This window comes from Notolepis coatsorum (assembly GCF_963971535.1).
Source record: "Notolepis coatsorum genome assembly, chromosome: 2".
NCBI lineage: Eukaryota > Metazoa > Chordata > Actinopteri > Aulopiformes > Paralepididae > Notolepis > Notolepis coatsorum.
In genome coordinates this window covers 209,244,854-209,259,414 of record NC_140166.1, presented here as the reverse complement: position 1 = coordinate 209,259,414, position 14,561 = coordinate 209,244,854, and the positions used below count along the sequence as shown (strand labels likewise).

The window sequence follows — 14,561 nt, the reverse complement described above, 5'->3', positions numbered from 1 at the left end:
ATCAATTTTCCCCGAAATAACGCTACCTGCCTCGACAAAATCCGTGCATTGGTTATCCAGATACATTAATTATCATCTCAGAATAAGTGGCTTTGTACAAGCGTTACAATCTATCACGCGGGGCATTCTGCTGCTGCTGCTTGGTGCTTGGCCGCGCGTTAACCCTTTCACTGCCACACTACAGAAGGTTCGCCTTATAATGTGACATGATTACTACTATAAAATGAATGTATTGTAAAACAAAACATAATAGAATTCAGATTTGTTTCTCACAATTATTATAATTGTATTAAAATAAAAATAATTTTTTATTTTTATTTTTATTTTTTAAAGCAATTTCACCCCCGGCCACCAGGGGGTGCAATGCACCCCCTGCACCCCCATAAACTCCGCCCATGCCTACACTGTAGCACTCAACACTTTGATGAACATTGTTGCTCAGCTGATAGAGTTGTGCCCTTCCTGATGGCTTGTCGTACAGAACATGTAAGTCGCTTTGGATAGAAGCGTCAGCTAAATGACTAAATGTAAAATGTAAATGAAGGGCATGCCGTAAATGCTGCCGTTTTGATCCCGAAAGAAGACGGAGTGGTCACGGTTAGCGAGGACAGGTCAGTTCTGGTTCTGTTCTGGAGCAGTAGATATGCCATATTGTTTGTGTGTGCGTGCGTGTGTGTGTGTGTGTGTGTGTGTGTGTGTGTGTGTGTGTGTGTGTGTGTGTGCGCGCACGTGCTGAGCGCAGTTGCTTTAGCTGGTGTTAATTCGCTGGCCACTGGGTTGAACAAACGATTCCATGACGTTTATTATCTGTTATGCAGATAGATAGGACAGTCAATTCATTCCTAGTTGGTTATTGAACCAAGCGTTTGGTTAACGTTAGCTACCGCGAGTCGGACTCGCGACCAGCAGTTTCAAGAACAGGCTGAACAGCCAGCTGTTTTCAACCAATATTCCTGCTGCAAAGTCATTCTCTTTAATGACAACACTGGAATAAAAATAGACATTTAACGTTAGACTAGAGGCTATAAAGAATAGACTAGCACAGAAATAAATGCATTCGAAAAGTTTATTTAGGAAAAAATTATTTTAACATTACATTAAAAAATAAATAAAAAATTGCGGTTACCGCGGCGGTTTCAATGGCTTCACTAATTTGTGCGGTAAGGAAAAAATCAATACCGCGGCAGCCCTACTTGCAAAGTATGTTTGGTATTTCCTATGTGCTTCCAAGTACTTGTAAGTGTAATCAAATGACACTGTTTACTAAACTTAAAAGCTGCAGTGGGTAGTTTTTAGAGATAACCTACAATAACTATGTAGTTACAAATGCTTGAATATTGTTTATAATCTCCACACAAATCCCCAACAAATTGACACGTTGCACTTAGGACATGCTTCTTTGTATGGTAAATGTGGCGAGAGGGTAGGAGCACCACAGCCAATCGGATCATTTCTAGTTTCAAACAGTGTTCCAGGGAACACTTTCAATATCATACTTTATGTATTCAATACTAAAGATATATCATACATTATGCATTCAATACTAAAGACAAATCATATGTTATGTATTCAATACTAAAGATATATCATACTTTATGTATTCAATACTAAAGATAGATCATACTTTATGTATTAAATACTAAATATAGATCATACGTTATGTATTCAATACTAAAGATAGATCATACTTTATGTATTAAATACTAAAGTTATATCATACGTTATGCATTCAATACTAAAGACAAATCATATGTTATGTATTCAATACTAAAGATATATCATACGTTATGCATTCAATACTAAAGATAGATCATACTTTATGTATTAAATACTAAAGTTATATCATATTTATGTATTCAATACTAAAGATATATCATACTTTTATGTATTCAATATTATAATGTAATATAATATACAGTATAACTATTATATCCCCAAGGGGATCAATAAACGATGATCTTATCTCTTATATACTTAGGTATACTTTTTTTGACTTGGGAAAGAGGGTGGGAGAGAGGAGAGAGAAATACAGACAGACAGCGATGGCCTTACCTTCCAGCACGGTGAGCTTGGCACTGGTGTTGATCTCTCCCCGGCTGTTGGTGGCGGTGCACTCGTAGATGGCCTCGTCGCGGTGGGTCCTTAGAGGCTGGATCCTCAGCACCGACCCTGAGCCTTCATCAAACTCAACCACCTTGAAACGAAACCAGACATCCAGCTTTAAAGACACACTCTGTTATTTTAAAGGTAGAATCTGTGATGCCGTCAAACAGCAGCTCTAGACAAAAGAGACTCGTTTGGAATTGCACTTTGTTTAAATACATTTTTGGTTCGGTCTTAACACAATGGACGCCAGACCCGAGATAAGTCGGGTTAACTCGCCATCGCTTGAGCGCCAAACCCGAGAAAAGTCTGGTTTTAATCGTTATTTATTTTATTTGCTATATCCATTCATAATTCATCCATCCAGCCTGATGTTATCATTGGGAATGGCTCTGAGATCGCAAATGGCCAATACCGCCGCCTAACGCCTTGCAGCTGCTATTGCACTCCATTTGAAACGATGTGGTTTGTTTTCTCGGCCGAGCTGCGGCGTGGGGGCGAGAAATGGCACCTTTATGGCGGAGTTTCCTGGGATTACACAGGATCACTCTAAAACTATACTCATATTCACCACGGTATCTGTTTTTTGCATGTTGACCGGAAGAAACTCACTGACAATCGACGTTGTTATTAGATCCATAGCTATAATATTTAATATAGGTTTAGCACTGCAAACACCTGAATTTATCCCCATTGAACAGAGCGCTGGCACACAGCGGCCCAACGCCCATAGCGACCCCTGATGCTGAAAGTGTTAAAGGGGAAGAACAACACAGCCACCATCGCTGCCTCTCTACCGGACGAGCACACAAAATCACTAACACTGTAGAATAATTTATATTTTTTATTTATCCATTTTTTTACCATTTCTTTTTGTACTACAGTACATACGTTGATCATTGCGATCGATGTGAAATCATTGTTGGATCAAAGTAGGGTTGATAGGAGGTATCCAGAAAAGAATATTCCAATTGTCTGATCGCGATTTCCAGTATTGATGTCCATCGGGTCCCTGACATGAACTGGCACAAAATATGCATGGAGTGTGCTGAACACGTTTAAAGTGCTCAGATGAAGCAATTCACTTGGCTTGGTCTAAATTCTCCGCCCAGACCATATACAATGTAACACACAGTGTGAAATAAGGTTTCAAATGGTAGGCGATACTGCCACCTAGCAGGATTCGGCCGGTATTGCACTCTCAGGGTCTCAGAATGAGTTCCAATGGTAACACCGAGGTCCGTAAGACTGTATCGAATAAAAGAAAAAACTATGAAAACTAGCGAAAACCCAACTATACTCGGGTTTTGGCGCTCAACGGTTGGCGAGATAACCTGACTATAGACGTGGTTGGCCGTGAAAGTGTTAACAATTGTGTGTATTGAGCCATTGTACCCATTCTGCAATCTGTTAATACAATTTTCAATCAATCAAATTCACATAATCCAGACAAATTCTTCTCTTCCCCTACTCAGCTCCTGTTTCGCCAATGCTATCTCACTCAACGCTCGTCCTTTATCAGAGGCTTAAGTATATCAAATTCTTTCGCATTACATTATTCTGAGGCACATCCCCGTCTAGGACTATTCACCACCAGTCAGTCGTGAAGGCTCCAATATCAGCGGATGCTTGTTTCCTATTGTGGGAGATAAAACTCCCTTCCCCCACCTCTCTTTGATCTCCCTCACCTTTCCACAGAACGTCATGACACCTTTATACCTATGGCCCCCACCCCTTTCAGTGTAGTAGGTATAAAGATGTAGAATATCTGGTGGGGGCTCTCTCATTCCGGGTGTCCCAGCTAGCCACTTTGTTGAGAGTCATCCAGCCATTCTCTGACTATTTTTGTATTGATACTTTGACTGAGTTAATAAACTGAACCAGGTCTCTTTTTTGACTGAGTAAGTTATTCAGCTTCGGCTACTTTCCACCACACTATCCACTCCCTGCAAGCCTTCAGTCATGAAGGCTCCAATAGCAGCAGGTGTCTGTGTCCCATCTTTATTCTATCCCCTTGTTTCAGTCAGTCCTCCCTCCGAGGTATGTATCTCATTTCACCCCTTTCCTTTGGGGAGGTTCCAGAGCCCCCTGCCTTCCCGCGGGCAGGATCTGCTCCAATGCTTGCCAGATGGGGCCCAAGACCATTCATATACAATTCATAATAAGCAATGTTTGCTTTTTTTTTTGTGGAGGTCAACCTATAGTGGGTTTTTAATGACATATATAATAATGATAGTTTAGAGCAGGAAAAGGCTGATGGACTATTAATCGGCCAATATCAATCTCAAAGACGCACCTCAAAGCGCTGAGAGCTGACTTTCTTTCCTTTCTTCATCCAGGTGATCCTGGGCTTGGACTCGCCCACCGCCTGGCATACAAACGACGCCACGCCTCCCGAAATCCCCGTCTGGTCGTCCGGGAACTTGACAAAGCTGGGCATGCCTGAAAAGGAGGAGGGGATGGAGAGAGAGATGACAAACAATGTGAGAGGGAGACGGGTGACAGAGGAACTGGTTACAGGGATTTTACATGTCTAGATCGTACAATAACAATATGACATGTCTGCAGCCACACCTAGACTAGAGACCTGCCAGACAAAACATGCAGATATACTTAAAGAGCCCCTCCAGATATAATTTAACCTCTTAACACAATGGCGACCAGAGTCCCGCGGCGATTTATAGTCCAGAGGACCAAGCTTTGTCAACAAACCGATGTACTTTCTAACAGCTATATATATACTTTATAATATTGCTATCTGTCCATTCTCATTGTCACTTGAGTGCATAAACCGTGCCTTCATAATGGCTTAAAGAAAATAAAAATCCATTGGTTGGTTGTCATTTTATAGTGCCGTGAATATAAGGTTTATCGCAGTTTTCGCCTCGTCTTTTTTCTGGGGAGCTAGATATGAGGCTAAAGGCTAGTCACGTTATATCAAACGCCATTTCTGTTGTATATATACGAATGAAATAAAACAAACTGCGTAGCATCCGGACTATTACAGAGCATCTATGGATGAAATGGGTGCGGCAGGGGACGCCGATCAGTATTATTGATTAGCAATACAGTGTGCGTTCAAGTAGCCATTTTCACGGATCGATCGCTTGCGTGTTACAACAATGTCCAATCCAGCTGTAATTTGGGGGAATAGTATCCTACCGTCAGCCCATGTGATCGCCGGCAGCATTTCGTCATTAGTCATCGGAATCTGGTAGATCGATATATCCATTGGCTGATCATAAATCCCATTATTCCAGGCTGAAATCTGCGTTCGGTAACGTGATCAAAGATGGAGTATGTTCGGCTGGGATCGAGGCTCATATGAAACGCCCCAGACAGTAAAAAAAATTATTTATCCCATTCGGCCTCAATGATACTGCAGTGGAGCGATGGCGCTCCTAAGAGGATCTGGCCGGTATTGCATGTCGCCGATTTAAATCTGGCGGGTAAATCTGCAGAGCCGATCGGGGACCTTGATCCGTTTATTAATATGGAATAAAACAATAACAACTTGCCACGAGTAGGGCGGCTACGTGGCGTAGTGGGCAAGGCGCTCGCCACGAATGCGGAGACGCTGAGCTCGACTGTTCGATCCCAGCGCTCCACATTGCTTTCAGTTTAGCTGGTCGTCTGTACTAATACACATTGGCCAATGGCCGTATTAGGGGGTGGGAAACTGATGGGTGGGGATCGGGCGTTGTGGACAGCGACTCCTACAGGTCGGTTGGTGCGCCTGCGCAGTAGAATCAGGAAGTGTCGGGGGCAGCGTGAGCCTCCCACGCGTTACTCCTCGCCACTGAGAGATCGAGCTGCGCAGGTGAAAAGATGTGACTGCTGTTACCTCAAGTACCGGAGGGGACTTGTGCTATGTATGACTTAGTCCACATTGCAGCCGGCTTGTGGGAGGCAAGAAACAGCGTTCGTGACAGGGGAGGGTTGAATTGGATGATACGAAATTGGGATGGGAGAAAATATAGAAAATGGGAGAAAAAGTGGATCAAAGTGGATAAAAAAATAAATAAAAATTGCCACGAGTTAACTCGTGGCTCTGGTCCTCAACGGGTGGAATCGAAACACGAGTTAACTCGTGCTTGGGCGGCAAAGTGTTAACAGTCCTGCAAATTTAGCATTAGACGCCTGTCGATTGCATACTGAAAGTAAATTGGACACTATTCGAGAACCATTTGTAGCAGATGCACAAGTCTGGCCCCTTTTGAAAGGAAAATACAGAGTGCTATTGTCAGTTACAGATGTCAGAGTTACAATGTTTGAACACACTGAAATAAAAATCATTTTCGTCTGAATTATTTAGCAATAATTCGCATAATGCCTACAGATCTATACTCTATAGTTATTAGCTGAAAACAGTGCTGGGACCATAGCCTGAAGTCTTACCTAGAACATGTCCAAAGTCGCTAACAATATCACAAACAATGGGTGTTTTACACATCTTTATGTAATGGTATGTTTAGGCATTTTTCCTGTGAGATGAGTCAACACTACCTCAGTCCCCTCTCCCCCTCCCCCACTAATCTCTTGTCACATACACCACCCCTTCTCACACAACAACAGATCAGCGCAAAAACAGATCAGCACAATTTGCGATCCGGAGAGACAGGCACACGTTCATTATCTTGCATACGCTGCGCTTTTACCGCTTCTCGGTCTCAGAAAACCAACTCAAGTAAGATGTCATTCTTTTAACCTCTTAAGCATCGGACGGCCCGGCAGCCGATCAACCACTACATTGTTTGAAAGTTAAATTTGCCGGGTTTATTATTTGGGGGGAGGGGAGGGGGGTCTGTTACAACTGACATTGTCTTAAATATTAGTATTGTTATTGTTATTTTTCTTATTGTTTTCCTCTGATATAGAGGCCAAATGTTTATACTCCAAACACTCCAATGGACTTGTCTCAAGGGAGGGGGGAGGGAGGGAGAAAAGAGGGGGGGAAAACCTACTCAATGTAAATTGTTTGTAAAATTGAGAAATGCAAATAAAAATATATTGAAAAAATTTAAAGAGAGTTAAATTTGCCACCTTTCGATTGTCACCACACTCAACATATTGCGTGCTTCGGGTCTCGAGTTGCAAGACGAAATATCTGGCGAGCGTAATTTGACAAGCCGTTCCAACCAGTGACCACGTCCGTTTGTAAGCAGTCCTGAACTGACCAGTCACCACTGATGGCGAAAATTATTGACCACCATTGTAGCCAAGGAGCGTCTGCTCCGAAAGCGACCCCAGATGAGCACTGATTGCAAGGAGAAAGGGGCAGAAGAAGAGAACAAGCTCTTTGTTTTGACTCGCGCGCCAAGAAAAGCTCATCTAGTGGGAGTATTTTTTTAATTACAATTCCATTATGATTTTATGTCCTTTATGTATTTAAAAATATAATTAGACATTATAGATGTCTCTGCAATCTCTGTGGTCTCTTGTCTTCCTTGTAGTATTTTTCATATCCACTAGAATGGGGTCAGCAACCTTTACTATCAAAAGAGCAATTTTTCCCTCCTCCCACAAAATAAAATTCCTCTGGAGCCGCAAAACCAATTTACCCTTAAAATGAAGATAACGGTGTATAACATTTTATATATAGTTATCCCCAAGCATACCCCACATTTACCATAAAACGGCTGACAATTGCATACCCAAAGTAATTTGCGATTTATTATTACTTACTTACTTATCCTCTTCGTCCCGGTTGGGGCATAAGGCCGCAATCATACACTGCCACTGAATCCTGTCTCGTGCTTTGGCCTGCGCTTCGTCCCAGGAAAGACCCATCTCCTTCAGCTCCATCATCACTGTCCTTTGCCAGGTGTTCTTTGGTCTACCCCTCTTTCTCTTCCCAACTGGGGTCCATCTCAAGGCAACTTTGGGTAACTTTTCATTGGGCATCCTCAATACATGACCAAGCCATCTTAACCTCTTGTCTCCTTATCTCAAGGGACATATGCAAGCTGCCTGTCTTCTTATAAAGTTCCTCATTCGAGATTATATTTGGCCAAAAGATGTTGCAGATCCTACGTAAGCAGCTATTGTGGAAGACGTCAACCTTTCTCATATCCTGTTTTGTTACTCTCCAGCACTCAGAGCCATATAGCAGGACAGACTTAACATTGCTGTTGTAGAGCCTGAGTTTGGTTTTAAGGCTATATTGTTTAGACTTCCAGATGTTGCGAAGTTGGCTGAAAGCACCTCTTGCTTTGTTGAGAGACGCGTCTTGATGTCTTTTTGCATTCCACTTTCACTGCTTATGAGGCTTCCGAGGTATGTAAAGTCTTCTACACATTCCAACGCCTCTCCATCGATGGTGATTGGAGGTGCTGTTGGGGCATTGATGCACATCACCTGGGTCTTTTTCTGGTTGATGTAGAGACCAGTTCGCTTTGCATAATTGCTTAGCCGGTCAGACTTCTCCTGGAGGTGGCTACGAGTGGATGACATGACTGCCAGATCGTTTGCAAAGTCAAGGTCTTCCATAAAGGAGAACAGTGTCACAGTATGACATCGATCTCCAAAAAAAAAAAAAAAAAAAAAAAAGAATTTGGGCAGGGAGCCGCAGCTGATTGGCTAAAGAGCCGCAGGTTGCCGACCCCTGACCTAGATGGAGATCGGTAGGATTAAAGCACTGATATTCAGGATCTAGTAATCTTGAAATGTCTGAATCTGGATCAGGGTAATCCTATCCTGAATTGCTTTGAAATACCGGGACAAAATCTGTCCGTTGTCTGATCCTGGATCACAAAAAATGGGATTTCAAAATCTGATCGGATCTGATTGAGATTAAACGTTTTGAACTACTGGGCAGAGGCCATCAGAATGCTCAATGACTATGTAACATCAACCCATCCATCTACACTCATTGCACACACATCCACATGCACACACTCACTTTAAACACACTTACCTTAACACTCACTTTAGACACTTTAAACACTACATCATATGTAAACCGAATCATTTTAAACTATTTTTATTATTTGTATTACTGAATGAAACTGTAAACAGAGAACCTATTGGGATGCTAGATCCTAATGTGAAACACTGTGATTTACCTTACCTTTTTTATGTTCGCTTATGCCTGTATTTTTTACTGTTGTGAAGCACTTTGAACTGCAACTTCTGTATGAAAAGTGCTATACAAATAAAGTTATTATTATATTATTATTATCTATTTATTAAAGAGATTTTCACTACATCCATACCTTATTTTGCATCTTGCTTTTTAAAAAGTTTTTGTACCTCATTGTTTGCATTTTGTACCTCATTGTCTGCATTTGACTTCATTGTACTTAGGTTGTACTTTAGTTTGTATATTGTATAGTGTTGGGACTTATTCCTAAATAGTTTTACTGTATGAAGCACATTCTCAGGGGCTCATACAGAAACAAGCATTTCACTGTAATGTACTTTATATGTGACAAATAAAAGCAAACTTGAGGGCGCCAGGGGGGTGCACCACGTAGCTGCTCAGCAGTGCAACACGGACGTCCCGGGTTCGACTCCCGGACCCGGAGACCATTGCCGCATGTCCTCCTCCCATATCTTCTCCCATCCTTCCTCTCTGACGGGCATATCCGGATAAAGCAATAAATGCTACAACATTTTTAAATAAAAAATAAATAAATAAAACTTAAAACATCAACTGAGTCAGCCGGAAATCGAACCTGGGGTGCTAAATTGGTAGGTGAGTACATTGACCTCAACACTACAGACACACACCTCCCCCAAACACTAACCACACTGTTACCTTAAAACTAACCATAACCGTTAAGCAAACTTTAGAACTAACCTTATACCCAAACCATAATCGTTAAGCGAACCTTAAAACTAATGTTAAATGGGATGTTAATGTTAACCCCTAACCATAACGTAGTGTGGTGGTCAATGCACTCATCGCCACCTTCCGGTTCAAACCCTGGTCACATTTTCTTTTTGTTTTGGGGTTAACAGCCTGTGTCTGTTAAGTAGTCTCCAGTGTGTATCTATGTGTAAAGGTAGTTTAGCTACATCCAAACTACATTGCGAAAAATTATCACAGTCTGAGTCTGGAATATGCTATAGTTACACCAAGCTGATATCACGGCAATGTGTGAAATACGCCGGCTGGTCCGCTACAGGTTTCATGGTGCGTGGAAAGAACAAGCTACTGTGTATTTAGCTGGTCTACAAACTAGGCTAGGTCTCTAACTACACACCCTCAAGATCCCTACGCTCTGCATCTTCTGGCCGCCTCAGACCTACTCCTATCCAAGCTCCGGGAGGGTCATCAAAGAGAAGTTGCCTATTCTCAGTCCTTGCCCCACAATGGTGGAATGAACTACCCACCGCAGTTAGGACAGCCGAAACTCGTCCAATCTTTCGCCGTCGACTAAAGACGCACTTCTTCAACCATTATCTGAAATAAAAAATAAAATAAAAAAAAGATATCTAACCCTAACTAACCTTACTGTCATGCACTAATAAACTAACCTACACTGTAGCACTCAACACTTTGATGAACATTGTTACTCAGCTGATAGACTTGTGCCCTTGTGCCCTTCCTGATGACTTGTTGTACAGAACTTGTAAGTCGCTTTGGATAAAAGTGTCAGCTAAATTACTAAATGTAAATGTAAATGTAGGCTCTATCCTTGGATCTTAACAACGGTCACCAGAGACAGAACCATGTCTTATTCCCTTTGGTGTTTAATTAAGCCTTGACCCTTTAAAGAAGCACTAAGAGAGAGCAGCTAGGAGGCAGGTTTCTGAACAGAGCAGCTAAGAGGCAGGTTTCAGAACAGAGCAGCTAAGAGGCAGGTTTCAGAACAGAGCAGCTAAGAGGTGTGTGTGCGTGCGTGCGTGCGTGTGTATGTGCGTGCATGCGTGCGTGTGTGTAATTGTCTATGCTACTTGATATCTAATATCCAGGGTGCCCCACAGCAATTAGTATAAAATGAACATAGGCATAAAATCAGCACACAATTGACAGAATAAAAAACAATGCATAAATTGCAGACATAAGAATAGGTATAAAAGACAATAAAAGTAGTGCAACATACACCGGGTGCGGTTCTGTCGTTGGACGCCGAAAAGGCCTTCAACAGCCTCGAGTGGCCATGCCTATGGGTGGTGCTAGAGAAATTCGGCATGGGAAAAGGTTTCATAGACATGATACAAACTCTATATGCGAAAACGACAGCCATGGTCGTTTTCGGATTGCACTCTGAACCCTTCCCCATATTTAGAGGATCGCAACAGGGATGCGGAATTTCGCCCAGTTTATTTATTTTATCTCTTGAACCGTTTGCCCAACACCTTAGAAGGAACCAAATTGTTGCACCTATCCAGATAAAGTAGTCTAAACATACAATCTCGGCATTCGCAGATGACGTACTGATCTATGTAACGGACATCAATGCATCAATATCATCGTTGATGACGACACTAGAAGAATATAGGAAATTGTCGGGATACAAGGTTAACTGGACGAAATCTGCATTAATGTTACTGAATGGAGCCGCAAAGAATATAACACTCCCTGTAAGAAAGGAGATAACGTATTTGGGTGTGCATATACAGAATTCCCTCCCCAATATAGTGAAGTCCAACCTACGAGAGTATTTTTAGAGCAGTTGAGAGAGATGTAAATAGATGGGATAAACTACCTGCCTCACTTCAGACAAGGATTGCCACTGTGAAAATGAATATATTGCCACGAATAAACTTCATAAGCATGATGATACCGCTTCCACCGCCAACAGGATTTTGGAAAAGGGTGGATAAGCTACTGAGGGGATATATTTGAAATAAAAAACACCCGAAGATTAAATTCACTACCCTGCTGAGACCAAAACTTGAAGGGGGGTTAGCACTCCCAAACTTTATGACATACCACCGAGCGTTCCAATTACGCCCACTCAAAACATGGTTTGGTCTTTCCAGGAGCATGGAAAGAAATTGAAAAGATATTGGTGCATCCGTTAAGGTTGGATTATATAGTTTTAATTAGTGCTGTCAGGCGATTAAAAAAATGTATCTAATGAATTACAGGATTTGTAATTAATTAATCTAATTAATCGCATTTTAATCGCATAACCATTTTATGCCTGATATTCTATATTCTATAATCATATTTCAAATTGCATGTATCCGGATGGCAGAATTCAGTACTGTATCTACAAAACCTTCTGTTTAATCATCTTCCATCTATTAATTTGCTTAGATTTTTCAGGCCTGGTCAATTTGAGCATGGTGTTATTCACAGTCAAAGATAAAAAAAAATTATTGATATTCTCATTTGGTTCATTACAATTTACTCAAAATAAAATGTTCATTCAATCAATCACCGCGCAGATTGATTTCAGAATGGGTACAATACAGTACGGCTCAATACACACAATTGTTAAGGGAATGCAGACCAGAGAAAGACTTTCGTCTTGTTTACATCAGGGTCCCCCATTTTCAATTCATAATGAATTGTAAGTAAGGGTGCAACTTGCACTGTGCAATCCATTCTTTGTGGATCTAGCCCACAGTATTTCTGACACTGGGAATACATTCCCAGAGATTCATAGATGTCCCTAGAATCAGATACCAAGAACATGCAAATGGACCATATTAAACAAAGAAAGCCTGTAAATGTGTATTCTACATTCTTATGGAATGAATGAGATACAAAAAAAATATTATTAAAAAAATAAATAAAAAAAATTGTAATTAATTTTGAGTTAATTTTCATAACGCGATAATTTGCTGTGTAATTAATTAATCTAATTAACGCGATAAACTGACAGCCCTAGTTTTAATTAATTATTATTATAGCCTACACTATTAGTACTTTTAGAGCGGTCGAGAAATGTCTGAAAGGCAATTGGAAATGGCACAATAATACCACCCCCTTGTGGAAGAATAGGGATATTACAAGGGGTGGCAAACCATTTGAGTCGGTGGAATGGGAGGCGAAAGGGATGAGGCATCTAGGAGACAACTTTGACTCAGAGGGGCTTATTAGCTTTCGGGATTTGTGTGCTCGTTCGGAGGTACCCAGGACCTCTTTCTTTTTATATTTTCAACTGCGATCGGCACTCCGTGCCAATGGAGTACCTTGGGAGTTGGGACATAAACTTACGGATACACCCAATTGTGGAATGGATGGGTTGGTATATAATGTGAAAGGGGTATTATTATTGTATGTGATATGTATGTTTATGTGAAGAAGACGGAAGGAATGACGATTGATTGATGGTATGTATGCTAACATCTAAATAAAAAGTACAATCTGAGGCATGTGAACCCCCCCGGAACAGCCAGTCCCCCAAACACCCCACACATCAATCCCTACCACATCCCCATCCAAGACACATCCCCCGATAAAGCACGTCATGACCAAAGGAAAACACGCCACTCACACAGCCACTCACACCGCCATACACGGCGACAGGAATGCCACCCCGGCGGGCCGCTCCATCTCCACCGGTCCCGGGCGCCCACGCCACCACAAGGAAACCAGCTAATCCCACTCCCCCACTCCCAAACTCCACAGAGGAATGACAGGCCCTGCGCCCCAAGACCCGCAGCCACGCCAAAGGAGCCACGACTCCAAACACTCAAGCAGACAGACACAACAGCGGCCAAATGAGAAGACATGCAGCACCATGGACGGTCCGAGACAACACCGGGACCCCCCGGAACACAGCAGAAGCCGCAGCAAGTCCCCCACTCAAGGAACCCCAAAACGCCAGCAAACTGAGGAAGCCCAACCCAACCCGCAAGAGACCAGTACCCAACTCCAGGGAATGTCCATAGGCGCCATAGGCTCCAACCAACCCCCCCCCCCCCCAGAGTCGAACACCAGCCCCCCGCACTCGCCCCCGACGGACCCCGGCCATCGCCCCAAACCACCAACACCCCAGGGACCCCCCGCATGAAGAACCCACCAGAATCACCTGTGCATTGTATGTTACTATTGCACTTTACTATTACATTTGCACTCTGGTTGGATGCCAAACTTATTTCCGTTGTATTGTACTTTTGTACTATTGTGCTGCATAATGACAATACATTTTAATCTAATCTAATAAAATTTTGATCAGTCGCAAATTGCTTTGTTGAATATTCCTCCCATAAGGGTCAGCACGAACCAGATGCGATGCTTAGCCTCTCCTTATAAGGAGCTGGCGAGGTATTTCTGTATGAAAATGATGGTGTACGAGAACGCGCTTCCAGTTTAAGAATGATTAACGTTCTTCATTCATGGGAACCCAGCGGCGATAATTTTGGCCACTTCACATGTTCAGGCATCCGGAGGAGAATTTCATACAACTTTACTTACCAACATGTTCGATCGTGTTGACCAATATCGGCCGATATATGGATATCGGAATATTTTACTCCCAAACATCGGCATCGGCCCCAGTATCGGTCAGGCTCCAGTATTGGTCCTGCACAGGGCTGGTAACCAGAACTTT

The 14,561-nt window shown here is 42.3% G+C and overlaps 1 protein-coding gene across 1 annotated transcript in view; it reads right to left on the bottom strand.

Annotated features, from left to right (window-relative positions):
- ptprfa (protein tyrosine phosphatase receptor type Fa) overlaps nucleotides 1-14,561 on the bottom strand; it is a gene marked incomplete at its 3' end in the record, with an annotated part of 262,786 nt that overhangs the window by 242,253 nt on the left and 5,972 nt on the right. The window contains exons 2-3 of the mRNA XM_084308488.1: nucleotides 4,400-4,545; nucleotides 2,053-2,194 (exon numbers count right to left, since the gene is read on the bottom strand). Of these exons, the coding sequence (XP_084164614.1) occupies nucleotides 2,053-2,194; nucleotides 4,400-4,545 (288 nt within the window). The remainder of the gene's footprint in view (nucleotides 1-2,052; nucleotides 2,195-4,399; nucleotides 4,546-14,561) is intronic.